The 27218-nt window shown below is 41.2% G+C and overlaps 1 protein-coding gene across 12 annotated transcripts in view; it reads right to left on the bottom strand.

Moving 5' to 3' along the window:
* vav2 (vav 2 guanine nucleotide exchange factor) overlaps window positions 1–27218 on the bottom strand; it is a 137716-nt gene that overhangs the window by 28968 nt on the left and 81530 nt on the right. For 8 of the 12 annotated variants that reach the window (XM_053853136.1, XM_053853131.1, XM_053853127.1 and 5 more), the window contains exons 3-9: window positions 16380–16438; window positions 10688–10756; window positions 4656–4761; window positions 4111–4125; window positions 3107–3205; window positions 578–646; window positions 116–216 (exon numbers count right to left, since the gene is read on the bottom strand). In XM_053853136.1, the coding sequence (XP_053709111.1) occupies window positions 116–216; window positions 578–646; window positions 3107–3205; window positions 4111–4125; window positions 4656–4761; window positions 10688–10756; window positions 16380–16438 (518 nt within the window). The remainder of the gene's footprint in view (window positions 1–115; window positions 217–577; window positions 647–3106; window positions 3206–4110; window positions 4126–4655; window positions 4762–10687; window positions 10757–16379; window positions 16439–27218) is intronic. The other 4 variants (XM_053853137.1, XM_053853130.1, XM_053853134.1 and 1 more) reach the window with 1 other exon arrangement.

The raw sequence follows: 27218 nt of genomic DNA, 5'->3' as shown, positions 1-27218 counted from the left end.
TATGAAGCCCAACAGGATGAGAGCTTACAGTTCCATGCTTCTGTAAAACCTGATGTTTGAAACCAAGCTAATCCTCACACAAACACATATCAGGACACCAAAAAATGTTCCATACCTTTCCTTGAAGTCCAGAAAGATCTTCCCCAATCCGCTTCCTCCATTCACCATGTTGAGGTCGATGGCTCGCAATAGAGCAAAGTGAACTCTGATCACATCCTACAAAACATTTGTCATGAATACGAAGAGATAAAAACATATATCATTGAAAGCTAAAAAACATATCCATTAGTTTTAACGGGTACCTCTGAACGTAATAGCTACAGGACAACTTTGTTAACAATACTTTTTGGCATTGAGATGTAACATGACGACAAATATTATACTCAGACAAGACACTGTACATCTAGAATGCTGCAAATATCAGAGCTATGTAAAATAAACGGTGGATGATATTTGAACAAACTTAAGACAAAGGTGCCCTCATCTGAATTAATAACCAGAACCACATGTTCCCTGTGTTTTCTGGCATTAGTTATTATGATTATGATGGCCACAAATTCTTCCCATTTTCACTCACCTCAAGATTGACGAAAATGGCTTCCATGTCTTGAGGACTGAGAATTTGCTTCAAAGGAACCATGTAGTTCTTTAACAGAGGGAAAGAAGATTAATTTCAAGGTAAGAGACAAGTACACATTAGGGCTGGGTATCGATTCTAATTTCAAGAATCGATTCGATTCCGACTCTCATGACTTAGAATCGATTATCACGATTCAATTCGATTCGATTCGATCCGATCCGATCTCGATTCAGTTTAGTATTTAAACCATTTTCTGAGCTGTTGCCTTAATCACATGACAAGTTAACGTATTAATACTAGTATCATATTGACATTCAACAGGAAATGAATGAAGGATTCATAGTAAATGATAATAAAGATACAGACACAGAACGCCATATGTGACTGCTCATGGGACTGGTGCATTATTAGAAGTATGACATTAAACATTCACCCAAAAGATGCTGCTGTTTAATACTAATGCGTTTTTATGTTATTACCAAAATGAAAAAAAGATATTCTCAGCCAGTGAAAATGTAAACAGAGTGCTGGTGACTGACTTCCCAGCAACCTGACGGTCATTGGTCAGTGTGTAAACAGTTCTCTGTGGTCTGTAGTACGTACGAGAAGAGGTCCCACTCCTCATCAATATAGTGAGTTGTCAGACTCGCGTAAGATTGCGAAGATGTCCACGCATCACTTGTAATGCCACCCTGACTGCTGACTGAAGCTTACTTTTCACGTTTTCTTTGACTGACTGGTGCATGTTTGGGATAACAGACGTTTGCGAGACACCGTAACATAGTGAGGCTCTGTTACTTTCATTAGCCGCCTGAAGCCCTCGTTTTCAACGACGGAAGACGGGCGCATATCTTTGCAAATGAAGCCCACAATCGCTTCAGTTATTTTGACAGAGCCTGCAGAATTACCCGCTAGTGGTAAAGTTCGCTCCAGTTTCATTTGTTGTGGCCCGGTGGATGGCTGGGAAAGAAGCGCTGGGTGATGTCGCGTCACGTGACTCGTGAGGTGGGTCGTATTTCCGCTGCACTGCAACACTTCCAATAGCTCCATTAGGCATAACATGCTAATTGCTATGCTTTTGTCGAGCGCATTTTTGGTTTGGTCGCGTCTGAACGTTGCTAGTGTTGCCACTGTGAGGAGGCATGTTGTTTTGACGGAGAATATGTGTTAAAACGTAAATTAATTAATCCGATCTTTGGACCTACGAATCGATTTTACGGAATTGATGTACGAATCGATTCAGAATCGGAAAATCGACTTTTTGAACACAGCACTAGTACACATAGTAGTTACCTGGCTGTAACTCGAGTACTATGAATACCAATGGTTACCGATTGCGAAGCCTTGTTAGAGGGCGGAGCACGTATGACAGAATTCATTACATGAACGACACCAAGGCCACCTTTTTTATAAGTAATAGTTTTGTTTTCTGAGGTTGTTCACATTTCCTATCAAATGCAACTTGTATAGTATGTGTCTCCAGTGTGAACTTTAAACCCCCCAGAAGTGATTTTTGAAGCTGCTTTCCAGCCGGAGCCAGCACATATACTACATATTTGTTTTAAAGAGAATGTTAAGATGGTAAAGAGCCAGGTTTTTGGTCAAGGCATTTTGTGGAGCAATCGCATCATCCACTCAGAGAAGCGCACGGCCGCCGACTAGCAACCAAGAGTGGTGGGATTCTGACTTCACCAGTTCAATCTCAATTTCTCTAGGACAAGAAGAACTGTAATGTATGGTCATGAGCAGTCGATGACATGCAGGTCGGACTGAAGTGTTTGGGAGCATATATCCAAGCCTGAGTCACATTTGAAACAAATACATAGAGTTTGCATCGGGTCAATTTGCCTATTCTGAACAAAGTCATTTGAATAAATGAGGATGAGCAAGTCTGTTTTCACTCGTCATTCAGCTATGAATTGACGTCACGCTTCATACACCTGCTGATCCGCCGTACTGCTTGACAGATGTCCCACTTCCTCATCAATGTTGTAACAAATACATCAGCTAAGAAGCGATGAAGAGCCGACACGCTCCACAAACCCCAACTCAATTTGGTATAATGTCTCCTCTGTTCACGAGGAGGTTGTTTATTTTCGTTAAGTCCCGCGTTGGTCTGATGAAGAAAACACATTTTGTTTAATGAAATTAGCGAGGCAGATGATTTGTAGCGCTCCATCAAATCGCTAATGAAATCTGTCAACACGCAAGCTGCATGCGCCATCACCAACAGGCGGGGAGAGCGGATACAAGTCGTATTTGGAGCTCAGGAAAGTAGAAACAGCCGCATATACGCATCAACGATTGAGTCTATAGTTTCCTCCTCAGGGGACTCATCGCTTCCTGCCGTTTCTGAGACAATAAGAATCAATCAGCTGCTGTGACGCTTGCATGCCCCCACCGCCAATGAAGCTGCCAACAGCTGACATTAACACGCTGTGACCCAGCAACAAGCACCAAGTGACAGAGAGAAAAACAACCAGGATTTAAATGCAACCACCGACACTGTGACCTTTTGACACTGACCTTCTCTATGTCTTCTAAAGTCTTGTAGTACTTGGCTTCTGTCTCCTGGATCTCCACTAAGCAGCAGTTTCTCTTGTCATCTTCTGTCATTCCCATTTTCTGTGGCCAGAAAGAGAAAAGGTTCTGTTTGAGTGGTGGGAATTCGAGGCATTCGTTTCTAGTTCCGCTAATATGTGAACATATTTGTACAGTAGTGGCTAGATTTAAAAGGACAGTGTTCTGGTTCATGGGGTTTTGACAAACTATACAAATCCCCAATCTTTCTTATGCTGTACCTGGCTCCTCATGAGCAAAGGCAGGCAATTCAAACTTGGTTTCTTTCATGTTCAGTGTTGATTACTCATAATTTATCTTTTTTTTTATGTACAATTGGTTTGATTCTCAATATGAATCATAGATAGTGAAAGATATTTTTGAGTGCTGAATATCTGCGATGACAGAGTTATGGGGAAGGCGATGAAATAAAGGCATTTAATCACAAGGTATTTATATATTTTATTTATTTTAAGGTACATACTGATCATTTGAGCATTTTCATTAAAGGGTTAACAATTTAAAACAAAGGTTACAAGAAAATATAGATCAATATTTAGAATTAGTTTTGAGTACAATGACGTCTTCCATCTTTCTTTTGACCACATGAGGGCCACATAAATACAGGGAAGTGGCTGCATGTGGCCCCCGCAGCGCACTTTGGCCACCTGTGATCATGGGAATTAGCAGCGACATGAGTCAGTACATTAAGAAAAATGTAATATGATTTTATTGGACGAATGAAGATGTGCAGCTGCAGAACAACGTCCAATAGTTGTAGTGACCCCACTTGGGCGAGAGTCACAATCCTCATCCAAGAGCACTGAGTCAATGCTAAAAGCAGATGGGGGTTTTGAACCAATGGCGAAAGTGTCAGGTCAATGTCCTCTGCAGATGCAGTGCAAATGATGAGGTAGAAGGGGTGAGTGAAGTGAGAGGACGGTGTGAGTCACAAGCATCACAGAACTCACCTGCATGTATCTGATCTGCAGCATGAGGAGGTATGAGACAAGAAGTGAGAGTGCATCATTCAGTTTGAATGAAAGGTCAAGGCAAGTCCACAGACGACATCGTGCAAATACAACAGCCAAAGGAAAAGAGACAAAGTGCAACACCATAATCACAGCAAGTGAAGACACCCTGAGTGATGTCTTCTAGACAGCACTTGTTATGAGGATATAGGTGAAGACCAAAGTAGTCGATAACTGATTGAAATTACTGAAGGAATGCAATGAAAAATAAACCTGAATCACACTCTACTGTTGTGATTGGCTGATAACTGTATACACTTTAAACACACCACCGGGTAGAGTACAGCCCATGCCTGATGTTTAGAACCATGACGGCATCAGTGTTGACTGAGATTTGTAGCACGAAACGCAATAAGTCAAGAAACGCAGCTTTAAGTACATGTCAGAAGGAAGGTGCTCGGCAGGTTACAGTGCCGGCATGAGCTTTCATGGCCTCCACGGATGACAGATGTTTGAACACCAACTTGAACGCTCTGAGCTCTTACCATGGGCTGTCGTACTTCAACCTTGATGATGTCCTCATAGATATCATCACCATCATCCTCACATGGCACGCAGTCGTAGATGTCATCCTCCCCCAGGTCATGTTCACTGTGGAAAAAAAGAGGGGCCTTCATCAACCCTGACTAAGAGAGAGACACTACTAGGTGGAAAACTCAATGTTCAATCTAAACTGTTCTGGCAGCTGGTTGTTAAAGCCCAGCGAGGTCAAACTCATTATACTTCATGACTTCGAACGGCTGCATGGGCTTTCTCCTCAAGGGAACACACAAGTTGATGTTCACGAATGTTTGCTGGGTTGTGTTATCGAGCCGCGTCTCCCTTCAATTTGGGAGATATCTCTCTGGCATCTAGCTAGCAAGCTGACCTTTAATTAGGAGAGCAGTGAGCCAAACCAAAGCAGATACTGCAGGGGAAAGTTCTCCAGAGTTAAGCTCATAACGGGTCAGAGAACGTGTCCATCGTGTCTCATAAAACACAAATACGTAAATTAATATATTTAAGTAGGCCTTAAAAACAATGGTTGAAAAATCAGAGCATTTGAACTGTCAATCATAAGGTTGAAACGCAAGGTCATTTGATATAGGCTGTAAATAATATACAATTAAATTCAATAGCATGTGCACTGAAAACAGAAAAGGGCATTGACGTTGTGATCAACCGAAACTGAAGCAAAATTACACACCACTATAAAGCGTGCAGAATTTATATTCATTATTCACTCCCCCACTCATGCAACGATCGCAGGAAAGGATCATTGGTGAACACACGATTGTAGTTTTGTTTTATAAACGCATACGGTTGAGAGGGTATTACTGGTCTGAATGTGGTTCTGCAAAATGAAAACAACTCAGTTCTGCACTCGTCTGGAGGGCTACCGCTTGTTTTAAATCACATGGGACATCTCAGTCTGAGCAGAATATGTTTTCCCAAACGGAGGAAGTCAAATAAATAAGTAAACATCATAAATAAATAAAAAGTTTACAATGTGGATAGTTTCTATATCCCAGGTCAGTGGAAGAATGCAGGAGCATGGATTTGGAGTTACAGACATACGAAGACCCACTGGAATATACAGTCTCTGCTCATCGGTGGCTTGGGAGTAAAGAAGTGTTGGGTATATACAGGTGCTTCTTTTCTATTTGCAGAAGACCTAAAGACAATAACACACTAGAGTTGAGGAGATTGTCTTCAGACAGCTTCTTCTTACATCTGTGCCGATTAGCAGGTAGCAATTTGAGGATAAGAGTGGAAAGAGCACTTTCTTCTATGATATATTCTCACATGGGTGGGATGTGAAGTGACTTGGCTTGGCTCACTGTTAGCAGAGTGGTTCCTCCTCTTTCATTACAGAAAGTGGTTCGGGTTGAACACAGAGAAAGCAGGAGGACAAAGGGCGACCAACGCTCCTCCATCAGCGTCCTCTCCCTCACACCGCAGACAACTACTCAGACAGAATGAATGAAAGAGAAACGCAGACAGAGCACTGTATTCACCTCTAATCCATCGGGGATGATATTCAAAGTGTGAGGGTCTGTTCAGTGATACGAGCAAGATTTATGGAAGGCTGTAAATGACAGCATTCATGAGTGCAGCAGTACCCAAATGACTGGCACAGCAACGGCTGAGAACATGATTTTGACAATATTGCAAATTCAGAATGCAAAAATGTGATGCAATCTTCTTGCCTTCTTCTTCGCTGTAAGCCCGATATATATATATATATATATATATGCACACAAGAGGCTTTTATTTCTCTCCACTTCTAGACTGGGTCCCGCGTTACTATAGAGTGCAACGGACCACTGTTGATGGAAGGCAAAGTACAGTATTTTTTTCTAAGTTTAACAATATATTGAGACTTCGAATCACACTTTACGTTGTCACCACGACGAACAAATATGTGAGACATGGGTCGGACAGTCCAGATAATGTTTGACTGCTGAAGCGCTTTTGCTTGGTCATTTCACGGTGCGGTCACTGAAGTCATGGTGTGGTGCCTCTGTTACTGGCATAACAGGATGACAGAAACTTCTGGTGAAGTTTGAAAGGGTTTTCTACTGCAACTTGGGTTTTTCAAATCATATTCTATTACACATTCTATCGCAATGTCGATTAGAATTGAGAAAAACATTCAGGCCATATTGGAAAAAATACAATTTGGAATGTACAGTAATTATTAAAGTCTTCTCTTTTTATGTTATTACACAGCTCAGGTACATACATGCACATCGGCTTGGGACCATGTTAAACCATTAGGCCCAAGGGTCGGCATCTGCACTAAAACCATTATGGTGGTGTGTCTATGCATTGGGGGATGTGATTATCTAAAATGCCTCAGCTGGTTTATATCGATTTATTCACGCACACATGTAGCTGTGCATTCCTAGGCATGCCAGCACGTCACTACAATGGCAGGCAGGAGAGCAGAGTCAAGAATTAGATCAAATTTTCTGTGTGACTGCACAGTGACGGACCACAATCAGGCCAGTGGCTCAGACACTCTAGTGGCCTACACATGATTAAGGAAGAGCTGCTGACGCATCACATCACAGCCATGGATCATATGGTCTCGGGAGGTTAATTGTGTCTAACATTTCCTTTCTGTTGCTGAGGTATACCACGCAGTGAACTCCTGTATTTGAGCCAGAACATGGGGTAATGACGCCACAGGTCGAGCATAAAACCAGTATAAACAATATAAACCAGATCAACAGGGCAAACATTAAAGGCTGCGCAGCAATATCTCAATGCCAACTCGATGACTGGATGTAACAAGGAATTAAAACAGTAATATGACCAACTTGTTTGGGAAAAATGAAACATTAAATAATAATTCAGGTCTAATCATAACAGAGCAGGGGATGACATGGCATGGCGTGAGGAAAAGAGGATATTCTAGGTAGAACTGTGGGCAATGGAGGTATCAGGGCCAGTCCCAAAATATAGATATACCTTCAGGACTACAGATGAGGCAAACCTACACTGGAGGTTTGGTGAAGACCAGGCCAGAGAAGTGCTGCACTCACGGTGACTACATCATCTGGGTGTAGTGCCATACGCTGAGCTTGCAGCCAACACACAAGAAAGTGTATGTAAGTTGGACAGGGTTTGTAGCAAGGTCAACATCCACGCTACTCAGGGAGAGTGGCACGGGAGGGAAGGCCTGCCTGCAGGCAGTCAAAGACTCTTCCATGGCCACTGAAAATGGGGAGTCAGTGGCCAAAAAATGCGCCCAATGCTACACGACGGGTGAATTAAACTCAAGTGTATTACTGTAGAGTCAATTGCCACTCAGTTGCAGTTCAGTCACAGATGTATTAAATGGTGCACGCATCAATGTTCCAGGCTTATTAATAAGTCTGAGTCCCGGGTTATTGCTAGCGTGGCCCATGTGCCAAGTGTGTCTTACTTTATTAGTGTCGGCTCTGCTGATGAATCAATTATGGGTCCTGTCATTGATGAGGGAAAGTGCATACACGGCCTTTGTGAAAGGTCAAGAGCAGACGTGCAGCTCAGCACCACGATTAAGTCAATAGGGTCTAGGTCTTTGAACCCAGGGGTGACACCAAATCTACGTGATGAAACCACTCACTGTTTAAAAAGCAAAGAAACTGGTCAAGTTTTAAGACTTACATGTACGGTGAGCTCCACTTCTAAAACAAGCAGAAACTACAGTAAAAACTACGCATGGTTCAGTCAATCTTGATGAAAGCTGACTGAATTAGAAGACCTTTTTTTGTACTTAATCATTTTTATATTAATCACCCATAAGCATAACAAATGAAAAAGTGTGTTATTAAAAAGAAACAAAAAACATTTCAGCATCAGGGAGCACAAGTATGCTGCAGTTTCTATCACTGAAAAAGTTTTGCATTGAATTAAATGTAAATTTGTGCACAAATTTTACCTGTAAAGCTGTATATTTCATGTTGCCTGGATTACAACTACAAATGCTGTACTGTAAGTATTTCCATTTAAATATGCTCAGTTGTTTTTCACTCCCTTTAGATCATGTAAACTTGCTTTAAAGAGTCATGTACATGTATGATGCTTGCTTTAAAATTAAACCAACACAACTATATTCTTTAAAATCAACATACTTTTTATAGAGCTAAAAAACTCACAATCCTCACCTAAAATCCAGAAACAAAGAGTACTTAAGGCTTCAGCTGTTAACTTGCTGATTTCACAAAACAGATAATATTCATACTATAGTCTTGCACGCCTTCTGTCCTCTACTCTGGATGACCAGGAACTAAATTTATTTTTGCTTGAAATGTAATTTTGAATGTAGACAGAGAAAGGGGACCTATCCTGCTGGTTTATGATAAATCTGAAACTAAATTGGACCCTTATGGGACACTCCAGTATGTTTCTATTTGCATTAAAGTCGATATATTTTGGAATATTAAAATTAGAAAACACACATATGCCCCACCCGAAAACACTTTTTTCCTGGAGCTGAAATCTCCAACCACTTCACACTTCTGTGTGAACAAGGCACGGGGAAGTAGTAGGAACAAAACCTCCACCTCACCTCTGGCTACATATGCCATGCGAACCCCTCCCTTTGGGTTAAACCAGGCCTTCTCAAATTCTGGGGAGCATGTGACCTCGGGAACATACTTTTTTAGAATACATCCACTCATGATTTTTTTTTTTTATTTCAGATAAATTGATGCTCTCTAAGTCTTTTCAGTTACAGGCAAAAACAATGTTAATAAAGTTATTCTTTATTGGAAGTTAATCTTTTTTCTTTCCTTTGATGTTAACAAGGATGCTATGTTATGCAGAGGCGTACTTATCATAATTTTATAGACAAACAACACTATTTGCAGAGTTGCTGGAGAGTTGGGCAACAGAAATTCAACCACTAAGTAGGGTGACGTTTCAGGAGAGCTGAGACTCGCAACTCATCGTGAGCTAGAAGGCCGCACTGTTTATGTTCTCTGGGTTTGTAGGTGGCTGGAGGAAGAGTCAAGGGCAACAAAGTCAGATAACTAAAACCTCAGAAGGGACATCATGTGAGGTAAGACTTCAACATCTGATAGATGATTGAGTCATAAATTGAGTGAAGTTTAGTTTAACGTCATTGCATTTATTGCTTCGTTGCTTACTTTACGCATTTCACATACAATGCGTGGCAAGAATGTGGTCCATTTCTGAAGTTCCTACATTTTTCCCAGCCCTTACGTCTTTTGTAGAGGAATTTGTTCATATTTGAAAATGTACAGTCCATAATCCAGTCTTAGCCCGCTTGGCATGGACTCCTCGTCCTTGCAAGAGCTTCAATTTCCCCGTCACAATCACATATTCTGCAGGCATTCAGGATAATCTTCATCACGCAGGCTCTTCAGCCAACCACGTTCACCGCTGGGAATCATTGTGTCATAACGAACGGCGGTTAACTAATTATTCTCAGCTAATTTAAGACAAGAGGCTTCTGTCATTGTAGAAATCTACTTTCAGAAAAGACTTTCGCAGCCTGAGCGAAGCCTGCGCCGCCACATTTCACTGCCAAAGTCGGCGGGGAGGCAGCCAGGCCAGGAGCCAGAGCAGAACTTGTGTTGCCATAGCAACAGGCAACAAGTAGCGTGTCAGAGGAATTTCTGATAACATAATGAGAGGTTAGACAATAATAAGTTTCGGGGGATATTTTCAACTGAGGGGGCGATATCGACAGCTACAGAAGCAATGAACGTGCTTCGCAATTAAACTGCGGTCACCCATTCATCATGGGGACCTTTGCTAATAGTTTGTGGAAGCTCATACATGCTAAGCAAGTCTGCTTGAAAACAAAACGGTCACGGACAATAACCTGACAGTCTTTTGACATCACTTTACGGAATTGATCTCTAGGAGGTAAAACCCAAAATCATTTTTGGTGTGCATTTGCTTCCTGTAAGAGCCATAACATGACACTCGATATTATGAATTTGCATTGTCTAAAGGTCAGTCTTTCTGGAGAGGTCAATGAATTTTGTGGGCTGGAGTGTGTGACCAGCTCTCTTACTCTGCCAGCTCCTCAAGGCTCCTGTACACGTCATCCTCATTTAGTGCGGTGTCCTCACTGGGAAATGGCCTGGGAGACAGAAAAACAAAGAAGTGAGCAGGAACACAATTTTTCAAATCCTTCTGAGGAACATCTCTCACACGTGACAACCATCATCATCAATCACGCCACTTTTGCTGACATTTCAAAGTATCTTTCCATCACTGACAATCTCAGGGATCCACAAAGGTAAACACTCTTTTGTTTTCAGATGGATGACCAGGTGTGTTGTGTCATACATGCTCTCAATGTCCTTCAGGTAGAAATGATGACAGATCCAGTGTGACAGAGAGAAAGTATTTCTGCAGCACATTGGCCAACTCCAGTTTAACAGTGGTGCAGGAATGTTTTATATGTCAATGATTTTTTCCAATTGTAAAGGTTTCTGAATGCCCTGCCACCACCGGAAGAATAAGGCATTGAGTAACCAGCACACCACAAGGACATAAAGGTCAATCGTTTTTTGTTTTTTTTTTCCCCGATTCTATTTATCTTTATCTCTTTATCTAAAACAAAATACTGACAAATATGGCCATGTCAGCATTGTTTCGCTACAATACAGCCTGATCTCCTGCCTAAGACAACGGGGCGCAAGGGTCTTTTTTGCAGCACTGATGTTCATGGTGTCTGTGTAACAACTCCCCAAGCAAACTCTCTCACACACACAATATAGCACTGCGAGCAGTTCCCGCTTTGGTAAACAAGTCCACTTCCTCCTGACTCCACGCAATACAAACACTAAAAACAAAATGACAACAGTAGTAACTATTCTGAGAGATCACACTGGAATGATTGGTTCCAACAAGGTTGCTGCAGGTTTCAATCAGGTCCACCTATTTTCGAAATTTTTAGAAATGTATGTTGTGACACACTAATAGACCTTTGTTTATTTGTTTATTTTCTGTGTAGCATCAGTTCTCTTCCATATTCAAGCAAAATTAGTATTGAGAATGAAATATCCCTAACCAAATCGAAACGTGCTTTGAATCATATCCAACCCAGTTCCACACCAAAACACACTTAAAACACGCACACAATAAAAATAGTTGTTTTAAAAACTACATAAGTTGAAGATCTATTACACCAGTGCAGTTCAAATATGAGTACAATTGTGATATCGTCTGTTCATTCGAAGAGGCTCAAGTTGAGCCACAGGAAATCAGTCCAGGTGGTGACCAGCTGGTAGAGGGTTGTAGGGCATTTCTGATTTTTATTAGGGGTTGGTTATCAACTCTTTACTGCCAGTTTTCTCTTGTTAAAGGTATTAATATTACCTTCAACAGATAAAAAATATTATTTCAAAAGACATAGACAAGACAACTAGTCAACATAGTCGAATTTCATCACAAGTCATAAGTTGCTGTCCTAAACATAAATAGAGTATATGTTGCTGTCCATGTTAAGTTAATTCATTTATTTATTTTGGAAGAACAAAGTCATGGCTCAAAGAGATTTTGGTCAAAGCAGCTGCCTCAATGATACAGTGCTATTTGAGGTTAAATCAAGAGTCATCTGTGTAACCTATCTTAATTTAAGACCTCTTCATAATTCACTGTATCAACATAAGCACTAATGCACTTTGATTTTATTACCAGCCAACTATCTCTTGGGACAAATAAAAAAGACTTAATGTGACACATTTTGGGCCCGAGCCTTTAGTTTGACACGGTTGTCTGACACAGATTCATATTTAAAAAGCACCACGGTGAAATTCCACTGAAATAGAATATACTAGGCTGAGCCATGTTCTCGGAGACATGAAAATGAAATCCATGAGTCAGTGGACTGTCCCAAATCTGAGAGGAGATGAGCACAAACAGTCTGAAATAAAATGGACTGGATAAACAGGCGGAGAAGAATGTTGAAAAGGTACAAAAGAAAAAATCACTCTGGACGCAACTGAACAGAATGTGATGACTTTCGGACCTGTCCTTTTCTTGTAACTGAAAGAATAGGAAACAGTATATAAATATATTCCAATGAAAATTTGCTGAATGTGTCAGAAAAACAGAATTTAAGGTGCAAAATTGGCACAAAAAAAAAATCACATTTTTCACATTTCAAGCCCTCATGGTTCTGACCAGAATTGTTTGTGGGCACATGCAACGCTCTTGGTCAACATAAAGGTTTAAAACTGTGCATTTCTTACTGGCGATTTTCACATGAAAGATGCCACCAAACAATGAACTGCTCCGCTGAATAGTCGATGTCGATACTCACATGCATGCTAACTCAGCCTAGAGTGATTAATTGACAGCGCTAATTTCTCTGTTTTTAATTTGGTGCAACTTCATTAAAGCCTGTGCAATTTCAAGCCCGATCTGAGTAGACGTTATGAAATAATAATAATAAAAGCAATCCCTAATGTGATTTGTGTGTGCTCAACACCGGCTGTTAAGGGAAGCGCAGCACTGAAGGAGCTTCCGCCAGAGCATAATAACACACCCACATCCGTTGGCTCCCTCCAATGAAATGTGCACTATATTATAAGTTATTAATGGAATCCCGCAAGGCAAAAATTAATTACACAGTAGTAACCACCATGCAACCACATGCATCACCTCTGTGTTGTTTTGCAGCATCAAGGATTTCCAAAGCAGCCATTTTCTCCACAATGGTGCCACGAGGTATTATTGAAGCCCATGTAATTTCATCAGAACTCCTCTTACGACTCGTCTCTTGACAAATCAGAGAGCATTAGCAAGCCATAAACGCTGCGTACCTCACGTTTCCGAGCTTCTCCTGGAGTAGATGCTCCCGCAGAAGTGAAAAGTTTTGAACAATATGCAAATAAATATGCAAGTACTTTATCATGATTGATATAGATTTTGGAATAACTTAAACAGTTCTGTTGCTGTGTCCAAAGTTCAGTGACTTTTCAGTCAAGCTCCAACAATAGCCTCCACTTATCTACAGTATGTCTTTCAAGTGGTATTTTAATTCAGCAGACATCAAGACACATCAAGACATTTTGAATTATTCACTTTATTCATAAAGCATTCAAATGTATGTTTGAACAACATAAAGGAAATCAGCGCTTTCGAATGCAGAATGAATTTGAAGGTGAAAACTGCTATGACATTCGGACTCGTGTAGGCTGAGTGGTCTGATGCTACATACTGTATGTGAGCTGGTTTGGAATGATCTGATTGAGTGTGAAAATGGGCAAGCTACTTTGATTTTTTATGAGAAGATCTCAAGAGCTTCTAAATTCACTGAACTGTCAAAAAGGACTGTAAAAGAGTGGAGTCCTTCAAATGCATCCAGCGGAGCGCAACTTGCAAGGCTGCTATGGCAGAAGTGTGTTTCTAAACTATATGCATAACAGGCCAACACTATGATAGTATGGCAGTAAATATATATAATTCATGACTACCATTTAACCAATTATTTCATATTTTAAGTATAACTTGAAAAAGTAACTGCACCCAGCTGAGGAGTAAGACACAAACACATTTTTGTTCCATTCTTGTCCTGTCTTGCTGGCATGAATGAGCACAACAAACAAGAATTGTCTGCAGCAACATTGAAAAAAATAAATATAATGACTGGCCAGCGAGGATGAGTTGATGTCATCAATGACATCAGACAAGAAAGCTTTATTGACGTCAAAATCGGTACGTCAACGCATCATATTATTGTTCGTGCAACAAGGGCTGCTTCATAATTCATGAGACTGGATGGGCATCAAGAACCGGTCACCATTCAGATGCGGTAAGAAATTGTCCTCCTTTATGGAATGGTGAAGCCTGCAGCTGGTCATAGTTATTGAGGAGTTTGAGTGGTGATGTTCATGTGACTTCACTTTGTTTGCAAAAGTGATTTATCTTTAGGATGACCAAACCCCTTCAACATCATGTTTCTGTTTCAAATATCCTTTTGATGTTGTCATGCCAGACATGCCAACATTCTTCAAACTGTTGACCAGCAGTTGCAAAAGAAAAAATAATAAATTTCAGGTCAGTATTTCATTTGACCATGGCACATGGTCAAAAACCAATCTCCACAGCTTTAGAAATCCATCGGACTGTTTCCGGTTACTGCCTGTTCATTTTCATTTGGCGGTCTAAGTCAAAATAACATTTGCGTGCTCGCATGAATAACACGTTTTTCCCCCCCCACACACATTTACAGTCGAACAGTCGTTAAAACATTTCTGCAAATTATCACGAGACATATTCAAAATGGCACGAGTGGGAGACGGAGTGTATGTGCGATGTGTTAACTGCATTTTAATGAGTTTAATTCAGTTCATTGACACGGCAGAGATACATGCATGCTGGCAGAGGCATCACAATCAGGGAAGGGGGACGGAGCAACACATTAAGACTTATCACGAATTATTGTCATTTTCCAGCTTCTGATATTGAAGCAAATTGATATCAGCAAGAAACAGAGGCATCTCATTTATAAATGTATCTCACTCAGGGAGTCTTGCTGAATTGTTAAATGATAGTATTGTTTTGTTTTCAAATCATACAATGCATCAGTGACGATGTTTACAGACGAAACAAACAGTATCAGTATCTTCACCTCACTATTGTGCTGAGATAAGGATGTAAGCCAATTCTGCCAAACCCAAGGCCTATGGGACAACTCTGGCCCGTGGAGCCATTTAAAGCTGCCCAGAGAGAACCAGGAGCTCAGTTGCTGCTTCCACACTGTAGTAACCATGTGAGCTCTACCAACCATTTCATGGATCTAATGGTTGGTGTATCATTCACACAGCAGGAACCCAATCGAATGGTGCCAGGAACCTTTACAGTCCCATTTCCAGAGCAGGGTCTCATTGTTTGTTCCTATGGAACCATCCCCACACCTCGACATGAAACTCTTAATAATGAGTGCGACTCTTAGTGTTGGACTTATTCGATGCCGGCAAGAGTTTCCAATCCCGATCCGATCGCAAACTCATAATCAGATCCAGGATCAACACAATTTAAAGTCAGTTTGTTCAGTGTTAGAGGAGTATTTACACACAGGCTCTAATGTTAGTGCAGAAAATGTAGTTACGTTACGCAGTAAAACACGAGTAGAGAGACAACACCTACACCCAAACAACTTAGAGCCTTTACCTTTGTTCAGCATAAAGGCAGAAAATTATGCTTAACTGACTATGAATGAGGATCTTTCATTCTATATCCACAGCACCGCATGAGCAGGGTTCTTCAACAATGAAGGACCTTTTCTCGATTGCATTCTTTCTCCACTCTCATTGGCCTGATGCCCAACTTACGTGCTGCCGCATCTCATTAATCATATAGGCAGAACCACATTTGTGAGCTGGTAGTGAACCATTGATGCTTCGAGATGATGAAGAATGAATCGGAATCTATCTCTGCCTGAAAGAGACGTGAGAGACATCTCTGCTTCACATCTGTGAGAGAAAAGTAACTAAACCTCCCTGTCTTGGGGTCAAATGACAGCATTGATCAGCGGAGCACATCTGCGGGAAAGAATCCCTCACAGCCATTAAGATGAAATACAGAACTGCTCAACAACCTGTTTTATGACTGCAAGATCAGTCGAACCTCAAGTCAAAAGTAATTGCAAAAGAGTTATGTCAGTGAAAAGGACACATTGTGAATCATTTGCTTGAATTATTGAATGCTCCAGCTGTTGTGAAGATGAATGAGAAAATCACGACACCAACCTGATGCCTTTGATTTGTGCGATGCTGTGATGGGAGATTCTTGACAGCGTAGAAATCACCTGAAATAAAGATAGAGATTTGTCAACAAAAAACATGACATGAAATAAAATTCAAAATCAGATATACACGTAGGTTCATTAAACAAGTGCATTGAATGGGAAAACATATGACGTGTTTTTTTTTGGCCAACTTTTTGAAAGTGTGTTAGCCATAAGTCCAACAGTAATGTTGCGATAAACCACAAGTGGTTTAAACTGTATGTATGTAGATATGTGAAAGTGAAAAATCCTTTTCTACCCAGTAATTCAGGACAACCCCTTTAACTTGCCAAGCATGAATTTTGCATTGCAGCATTGCAACCTGTTCAGGGGAAATGTATCCCTCTGGTTCAGCCGTGCATTTCAATGCAAGACCTTGGCAAAATAATGCAGATGGCATAATTGCAAGATCGCGTGAGGCTGGTTGAAGAGGGCGAGGTAACTACCCACCCACAGTCTTCTACACCTCATTATCCACCGATGGGCATATTTCGGCAAACCTCCCTGCCATGACAATGCCAGATGTCTCCTTGACGAGGAAGGGGAAAATTGTTATCTCAAACACCCTTCTCCCGGCAGGTGTGTCATCAGAAACCTCTCATTGAACACCCACCTCTCTGAGCACACATTTCCGAGCGGCTGATATTAACATTTGGGCATATGCTAATGTCTGCGCTGAATGGAGGACTTGCCACAGGAAGACTACTTGCGCTAAAGTGCTGTTGACCAATCCCTTCATTCAAGTGCTTCTCATGTTCAATGTCACGGGTTTTGAAGAGGGCTCATTACACTGAGCATTTGTGCGTATCACATCACATTCACTTAGCGCCAACTATGGGAGAACCTTCACAAAAAATAAGCAGGTATGTAGCCGGCCATTCATTTCCATACTGGATCAGTTAGTCATTAGGTAGCTATTTTAATGCAGCTGAAGGCAAAGAGGGTGATATTAAAATAAAACATGGGGGAGAGGAACAGCTTCTGATGACATACATCACTGTGGAAATACTCAGCTTCCTACTTGGTGGCACACTGCCCACCTCGCAACGCTGCAGGCAAGCATCACATATGGCACAATACTGCAGCTACGCTATGAGATCTGCTTTTCTGTCGGTGGCCTACATCGTTTTAGTACAAATTATAACATAGGAATGATAGAAATTCATCTAAATTGCAGGACAGGATCCGGGATCAGGATTAAATTAGGTTGGGCACAGCAATGGCAATTCTTGTTAGCCATTCATATTACAAACTAGAATGTAAAAAAAAAAGTTCGCTTTAAAATGTAAATGCAAATTTGCAAGATGTATGACACGCAAAGGGCTGCCAGTCTACACTGAATTGAATTGGGTAGGTGTTTATTGCAGCAGGTGCTATAGTTTTCGAAAATTCCATGGGCGTGACATTTGGTTGAAAAATTACCATGTTTTTTTAATATATATATATATATATTTTTTTTTTTCCATCATTGTTTTTTTTATTTGGCAATTTGACATTAACTAAATAACAAAGCAAATAAAATGCTAGGCAATAGAAACAATACATAACAGATCTTCTGAGAAATATCCACACTAGAAATATAACTGCACTCCTGAACAACTTTGCAAATAAATTAGATGAGAGCTGTGGACAAATCAAGTGCTCCTTGTGTCATTCAACACACTGCAGAAACAGCAGAAAGAACGCCCAATATGGAAGTTTCATAATAAAAAGAGTTCCTCTAGAAAGGAGAAAAAGGTTCAAATGTAGTTCCACCTGACCCCAGTCACAAGTGCTGGTCAGAGTGGGTGTTCAGCATGGAAATATTGCCACCTGATTCTCTAAAGCCAGACCATCAGAACAAACTTAAAGAGTTACATGGTGAATGTTAAATAACTGTTAAATAGTTGTATACATTCTACAAATCCTATGCAGTGTGAAAGTATATCAGCAAAATATTCAATCATTGAATAATCAGTTTTTCTTTCTTCACCCATTTATCTGGTTCAGTCACTGCAGCTGGAACGTTGCAAACTTTAATGGTCGTCCTCTCATCTCCCTAGGGGGTCGTAATGCCAGGGTTAGCCCACAAATGAAGCCTCAATCCCATGTCTCAAAAATAAGGGATTGCAGAAAGACATTGGGTTCTTCACTATATAATGAAATGCCTACATTTCCACAATTTATCAGGTGTTTATAATTTAAAATTAAGGAAATATGAGAAGCATAGTGCATAGTGCACTGACATGTCCCATCAGCTGACCGTGTGAGTAAAGACTGCACTAAACTCCCCACACCAACAGCTCACGCAACTGGTGGGGCCAATGCACCTGGCGACCTTGTTCTGTGAATATGCACAGTCATCAATTTTGGATTCAAACCATACTGACAAGGCCAGGGATCTGATGTGATTAAGATCCACAAACATGACTTGAGCTATTGACAGTCCATGTCTCCAACACACCCATCTGCCACTCGTGCTTATATTTAATTCAGACATGATTGTTCGATGCACCACAGATCGATTCGCAAGCTGCAAGTACTTCATCATAGAGGAAGCGCATTATATTACCGTCATGTAACATGAATATAAATATTGCCCTCAGCTTCCAACTCAAATGTCAAAATCCTGATTGTAACTTGCACATGTTAAATGAAATAAGGGCTGCTGAAAGTGTTGCAAAGGGCTACAGAGAGAGAGTCAGAGCAGATGGCTGAGAGGAGAACCCTGCGTGCCAAACATCAATAATAGGCAGACAGTAGAAGAAGGGCTGAGCTCATGTGTGTCCCACTGCCTGCGGGAATTTCTGCCTTTTACAAACCTTCTCCGATCAAACCCCCGTTTTCTCCCTATGGTCTCAGCTACTATTTCCAAAAGCCAAATACCATTTGAAGATGACAGAGATCGTAATTTTACAACAAAACAATCAGTCCCACGAGACACAGCGGCACAAACACGGAGAAGAATATGTGAAATATTTCAGCCTTCAAGTTTTATAGTTAGTTTTATAAGCTCATGATGAACTTACTTTGGTAAAGAATAAAATGCTGAATCAAGTGGGAGAGATTTGAATCATCCAACTTCAATAGAAACGTCATATTTTAAATTCAAGCTTTTCAACAGTTTGTAGGATTTGATAATAGTTGTTCATTCATTATATGACAAGATTCATATTTTATACGCTAGATGACAAGTTGTAATGATCGTTTTATGTACAATGTCCATCTTTTTCAAGCCCGTTTTGTTCAAGGGAACAAATAGATCAAAAACTTCAACAGTAATTATTAATAGTGTGAACACAGGAAGTCTCTTCCTGGTGACCCAGGGCAATTAGGAACAACCTGCAGCTGAGAAGACAGAGGTGAAGATCGATTGTGAACTTCCTGAAATGAGAGGACCACAAGTGTCAACGATGAATATTAAAGTGTGCACGCAAACTTCAAAATGTATTAGATATTAAGGCACACAGGAGACATTGAGTCTTTCCAAAAGAAATGTGCAACAAACTACACAAACTAAGAATATTTCGATTACCGTAATTTCCGGACTATAAGCCGCTACTTTTTTCTCGCGGTCTGAACCCTGCGGCTTATAAAACGATGCGGCTAATATATTGATTTTTACAGGGATATTCCAATCAATCGGCCACCGATTATGAAAGGCTGAACACGTTGTGATCTGTGAATGCCGACCACTGCCTGTCATTACTGGTCACAAAATCCGAGCACATGTGACAGCAGCCGTTCTGATGAGGCACCGCCCGCGGTTTGTGATGCGTCCGCTCCTCCCTCCCGACTCGCCACTCACTTCGCAACGGCGTGTCTAATGCGGAAGCTTTTTTCAGTCTGTCATGTCAAGTTTGCATCCTGCAGCACATGCACGTTAAAGGGCGTCAACGCCACGAATTCAATACGATATTTAAAACACCAGCACTTGACGGAGCACAGAGAGTTTTCTGGTGCTCATGAAAGTGAAACTGCAGGAACCAGCGGTCACTCGCGACACTCGCCGGTCTGAGCGTGACGTTCAGAACGCGAAGCATATTGCCCGAGAAATAATCATTAATTTCACCGCGCCAGATGAGCAGCCTTTCTCAGGTGTCGTTTTAAGACGGAATCAACCGGGTCCGAATCCGCTGCAGTCTTGTGTGTGTCAGATGCAGCGTTCGCGGTGAATCTGAAACGTTTGCAACCGTCCAGAGTGAGAACTTTCATGAAAGAAGTTGAAGACAGCTACTTCAGCTGAGTGCTCTCCTTGTCTCTCGGAGCATCCCGAGTTTTTAGAGTCTAATGAGCATGCTCTTTGCTGGCAAAAATATTGAGCTTCGTCACATCAAACCGATGACATCACGGGCGTTTTATTTACCTTTAAAGCGCTCAAATTGCGCTGTTTTCGCCCGCGTGTCCGCAGCTCTGCTGACAGAGACCATCTACTGGAGGGTGAAAACAGCGCTTTCTGAACACTTTAAATGTAAATAAGATGTGAGGAGTTCATGACTGGAGTTCAGAACATTGGCAAGATTGTTTCATGAATCAGTCTCGACACTGGACCCCGTTTTCAAAACTAGTACTAGAGGATCGCTAGAAGTGATCCTCATGCATTTTCTGTGGCGCAGACAGCAACGGTGCACCCGCGGCTTATAGAGTGGTGCGGCTTATGTATGAACAAAATCCATTTTCCTTCTTAGATTTGGTGGGTGCGGCTAATATTCCGGTGCGCTCTGTAGTCCGGAAAATACGGTATAGTTTCATAAATCGCATTTTACTTTGAAACGTCAACACCATGTGACCAGTGAAGGGTCGGACACTGACTACGTCACTGAAATTAAAGAGAAGAATGCGTTTCATGCTGGCAGGTGTATTCACTTTTAATGATCATAATAGTGGACTAATGTATGAATTCGTTTGATCCCTCTGGGGGATGTGTGAGTAGACGCGACGCAGCAGTCTTAAATGATTCCACGGTGATCAACGATTCAAAAAAAAACATTACACAAAGTTGAGTTTAGGTCATGACAAAATAACAAATAAATAAAAAATAAATAAAAATCAAATAAATCAAATAAATCTGGAACCTTTCGAGTCTCTGTCACCTCTAATGTAAATACTGAGCATGAAAAAGTACCCATGCGGGTGGGTCCCTTCAGCCTTGCCTAAACCGCCAGTGAGTGTTGACGTCTCAGGGGAGGGATAAAAGCTGGATCTTATTCATCGTAAAAAGCTAATTGTGCAGTTTCAGCTGCTTCCGACGCATCACTAGTCAACGATGAAGGGAGCCGCAGCTAGGAGGCTGAAGGACCACATGCAGGTCCGGTGCCACGGGTTGTCAACCCCAGACCTAGATTCTTTTCTACATATCCACCTTTGTCTGCGGCTCAACTACCGCTCTGCAGGAGCCTCCCCCAGCCCGTGTGTGTGTGTATATATATATATATATATTCACTGTAAATCTGCTTATAAACCTAATAAGGAAAGCTCTAGAAGAGTGGTTGTGAGTAAATAGCATTCTAGGTCTATGGATTTAGCCGTTTTGAAGCTCATGAGTGGCATATCACATACTGTATATATGAAAATAATTTATCATGAACTCCGATCTACCAGGATGTGTCAAGGTCATAACAAGAGCCTGGTGGATTTATTAGGACGGCACAGTGGGGCTGCACATGGAATTGTATGAATCCATTCAGCCGAGGTTGAAATTCACTTCTCCGCTGGATGCGAGGTCTGCATAAATCCTGATTGCAGTCAGATTGGCACCTGCCATGTCGCACAAATCTCCTCAAAGCAGACATTACAGCTGCTTGATTACAGGGGATTTCAGTGTGTTTGTCCAGGCAAGCAAAGCAGTCAGTCACGCCAGCGGACCAGCTGACCTATAGAACCCGTTTAACCTCAGCACCAGACAATGTTGCTGCCAGCCGGGGGAGGGCACTTTGCCCAGGCATCAGAAGGCGTTACGACTTATGTCACAGATTCACAATGTGTGTGAACTCAAAAATACGAGACTCACTGGTAGTAAGCGACGAGAAACATTGGCTGGCTGCGTAACTTCCACGCATCATTACGAATTATTGATGCGATTACGTGCCTGCAGATCAATTTGCAGCTTGTTTAGCTTCAGGACCTTCAGCATTGATTCGACCTGAATAATGTAGAAAGGACAGAGGGCAGCAGTGCCTTAAATGTTTAAATTGTATTTCACTGGTTGCCCCAGCTGTTCCATAATCAGCGAAATGTCAGAACCGTGTCCATGACCTGCTCCATTTCGTGCCATCATACAATGGTCTGCTCACCGTACTGTGACACACTTCCTTGAGCCACATGGTAAAGAGTCCGCAATTTGCTTGAACACATTTGCAGTACACAGATCAATGGTACGCTAGAAGACCTGTCGAGTATTGACAGGTAGTATTGACAACTATTTAAATAAGCAGGACAGAGAATACGAGCAGTGTTTCTGATAGTACACAGAGTCAGGCAGATCATAAATTTATGTTCAGATCATCAATGAAATACAATTGTGCTAAACACGAGGTGATATGTGTGAGAGAACAACAGAGCAGTCCTGCCCAGAGACCTTACAGTCTAGGCAGGATTCTAGCTAGGATTAAACAAATAGAACCACGTGAATTTTGATCCCAGTCAAACTATTTTGCTCGCATTCGACAAGCGCTGTGATTGTCCCATCAATCACAGTGCGCTTCCAAGCGCGACTTGCGAGATATGGATAAGCGCGAGAATATGCAGGTAAACAAAAATGGTGACCAAGAAGAAACCAGTACGGCATTACACAGACACTAATGACCGGACATTTAGGGCGTCCTGATGAGAGAAATTGGGCGTCCTTTTTTTCATGTTTTGCAGTTCAGGACGCCCTCCTTGCGAAAAGCCTGAGTCTAGATCATTTCTAAAGTTTGTGTTAAGCAAGCACAAAAGAAACTCATAGGTTTCATTGATAATGCCTACGAAGAAAGGGAAACACTGGTTTTCCCCGAACACTGCCCTGGAATGTGACTTGATCTTCTCACCAGGCTGCTGCGGATTGTTTCTTTTAATTAGTGCTGTATAATAAGCGATATATATGTTATATACGCCATCATTAACTTGGCTGTGGTCTCATAAGAAGTTGACCATATCTCCCACAATAATAATTAATAACATTTAACTCCACATCTTAATTGCACACTTCTTAACTGCGCTTACATATTTAATATCAATTGGGGAATTTCAGTTTGATGCAACTGGCCCAAAAACCCATAGGAGTCGAACAGCGGAGATGAAAATGAAGAGCAATGAAATAATAAAAAGTAGCTTGACTATTTAACTTCTGCTTAACTTCAACTTGTGAGTCGGAACTAAATATAGTTAATATTAATTCATTATTAGGGAAAAAATGAGAAAAATCAGGCGTGAGTCACTGTATTATAGTCAAAGTGTTTCTTAGGACGTTCAGTTTTACAAAAAAAAAGCTACATTTCTTACTGGGTGAGGCATGTAACACAGAGGATCTTTCCAAAGGCCTCTCACATTCTTGTCAGTTAGTACAGCCGTTCAGATTTAAGCACTTAGGCATTAAAAAAGGAATCCGACAGCAAAATACCCATCTCTGTGGATGAATTCAAAATGACAACTTCCTACTGCTTAGTCATGGTGGCTATCCAGTGAGATACCTTGACACAGAAGACGCATCATTGGTTCAAAATATGGGCTCAAGATATAGTATTGGATAGATGGATGGATGATGCAATGGTGCTATGGTGTGTGTCACTTCATTCAGCAGATTCATGTGAATTTCATTTATTTTCACAGTCCACTTTTGACTTATTTAGTCATTTACTATCTTCAATGGGCTTGGACTCCTACTACACTCCAAGTACTACTTAAATCTAAACTCTGAGGTTATGTAAAGCCCCCCCATGAAGTACATGTATCAGAGATGTTGAAAAGCAGTCGGAAGGGACATGTGGTGACACAGGATTAAGGCCATGGAGCAGGTTGCAAAGATAAGGGGGATGAAGTGCGAAAATGGGGATTTCCCTTCATGTGTTTAGAGCTCCGTTGTTGTGGCTAATGCTTCCACATATAGGCCTTATCACTCTCAGTCACCCGAGCTTTTGTGTGTGCGTGTGCGAGTGTGTGGCACGTGACGGTCCAGTGACCGTTGCTCTCATAGGACCAGGAAGAGAATGAATGGGATTAGGGAGACAAGCGTAATCCATCTGGTAGACGCGAGGGAGGTTTACTCTCACTCTTCTGCTGGCAGAGATAAGGAAGTTGAGAAAAGGGGAGGGCGAGAGGAGGAAATCTGTTCATCACTCCAATATCTCTATTCCAAATTTTGCCACAGTTATCGGATCTAAAAGAAAACAAACACAGATCAGTGGGAGGGAAAATCTGATGGTTTCTCGAGCACTCATCTCACTGAAACCCACAAACCACACTGTTTACCCGGTGCTGCTCTCAAGATCCACTTTATTATCCTTTATTTAACAGGTACTTAAGGATATTTGACATCTACATTGAAAACTTGGAGAAAAGTGGAAAGACAACTTCAGTTAAAATGGGAGGAAAAAATAAAAGGATTGCAGCTGGTGAGGGGGAGAGTGCAATAGATCCCTTTAGTGGTGCGCTAACTGAAGCGCAGTGGCAGTCACCTGGAGGGCTCATCATGTGGTCCAGCAGGGTGTTTTGTATGGGAGCAGTGAAAGTGACAAGTGAACAAAGAGCTTCCATTAGAGGCCCCTGTACACTTCACTCTGCGACCATTAAGTCACTGATGGCGGAGCCGAGAGCCACACAGACAGATGGAGGGGGGAACAAGAGAAGCCACGTTGGGACAAAGTCCCACTTTAAGTCAAATAAGATCTTATGGCGAATTACCTTATCAGTACGGATTAGGGCTGAGCGATTAATAAAACAATTTTCACACTTTCGATTAATTGATTGAATTTGCCTTGGTTAAACTTTAAAACTATATTAAACAGTAAACTACCAAAAAAATAAAATAAAGAGGTAAACAACATAAAATACTTCTGGAGGACAAGAGCAACAACAAAAAAGAAAGAGTAAATCGCACAAAAACACTTGTTCTTATTTTCATAAACCTGATATATCATGATAGAATTCCAACCTTGATTAATTACATAGTCCAAGCACAAACGTATGTTAAGTAGGAAATATTCGCACAGTTGAACATGACTGGAGCATGAGGAAAAGTGGAACCTTCTCCGTAAGGTTTGACAAACTCTGTCATGCAGGGAGCAAAAACTTCCAACAGACCAAGATGTGGGCCAAAAAATGTTATACTTATTTAACAATCATTCCTTGGCAGAACAAACAGAATCCAATATTAGTGTACTTTTAAATTACTGAAGGATAATTTTAGCCTTCTGCTTTGCCATCTTTCAACAAATCCCTTTTTACCCGCACACGGCCACAGTGGGCCACCTGAATGGAATTGGCCAGCCGGATTCGGGAGAACCAATTTAGTCTGAATAATTCTTTGATCACAATGCTCTTCTTACCCCGAAACAAGCATATGGTGGGATTGTCAGCAATTGACTGAGCTACCGATGATAAATGTACATTTCAGTAGGGCTGTCCCAATATGGAAGAAAAAAAAATTATGTTTCTTCTTATTCAAACTTGTTTGAAGAGTCAAGTCAGGTTGTCTACTGTACCAGTCTAAAGAAAACATGTTTTTAAACTTCTTGAACAGTTTACTGTCGTGTGGCTTCAAACAGCTCCAAGTGGATTTAGCATCAGATAAACAAATGCTTCATGCGCATACATCAGAACCTCCAGGTCAGAATAGAAATATTTACTTACCATGTGAAGCCTGAACAGGATTTTGGGCAGAATTTTTAAAATACTGGCAGAGCCTCATTTCTAGTCGACCAGTGTCATTGTCATTATCTCAGGTTTCCTGCATCAAGGATACGTTTGAAACTAAGATCGTGAGCCAAGTCCACCGAACTCTCCACAGCTGTCACATGGCGTGTCGTCACGGTCTCATTGTATTCATGTATGCAGAGAGCGTGGGGCATGTTTATTGAATTTATTGTGAGTTGCAATTGAGGTGTATCATATACGATAAGTTAAGCCCATTCCTAAAGAAGGGAAAGTTTTGACATTTGCATACAATGTCATATGCAAATTTATGTGTAACATAACTATATAAATATGGCATTGAAGATGATGCATTCAGTGGAGCACCGTGGTCATTCCTGGATATCAAAATGCGCTGATCAGTGGGGGACACTACACATGCTCCCTGAAGAGTCAGACCGAGAACACTTCCTCTACACCAGTCAGTCAGACACCAATAGGAGAAAAATAAATTAACATATCTTAATGATTCCAGTGTATTGGACAATTTCTTAGCGCTATGAATAGCAACCATCCTGCGGCCTGTATGTGTTTATAACGTGACACGTTGACGCACTGCTTTTGACGTAGACAAATTGATGTTATCGATGACTTTGATCGTTGCAGCCCCACATCTCAGTGTCACTTTCACAACACCTGAGTGTTTTTAATTCCAAATGGAAAACAATGCAACACTAAATGATAATGGAGGCAATTAATAAGCTATACCAGTACATAAAACACAATAGAAAGCAACCACATCCAGTGCAGACAAAGAGCGAAACAAAAAGTTCAATCTGGAAATGGCTTGAAGAAAGATGGGTGTCCTTCTTGTCATCTAACACATTTCCAGCAGACGGTAGAGTGTGAAATAGGCCGGAGGAATGAGGAGGAAAAGTCCAACTTCATCTATCACATTGATGGAGTGGTCTGACACACTATCAACACTGTATGC

This window comes from Synchiropus splendidus, chromosome 1, assembly GCF_027744825.2.
Source record: "Synchiropus splendidus isolate RoL2022-P1 chromosome 1, RoL_Sspl_1.0, whole genome shotgun sequence".
NCBI classification, from domain to species: Eukaryota; Metazoa; Chordata; class Actinopteri; order Syngnathiformes; family Callionymidae; genus Synchiropus; species Synchiropus splendidus.
The sequence above is the reverse complement of the archived record's forward strand: the minus strand, read 5'-3'. Positions and strand labels throughout refer to the sequence as shown.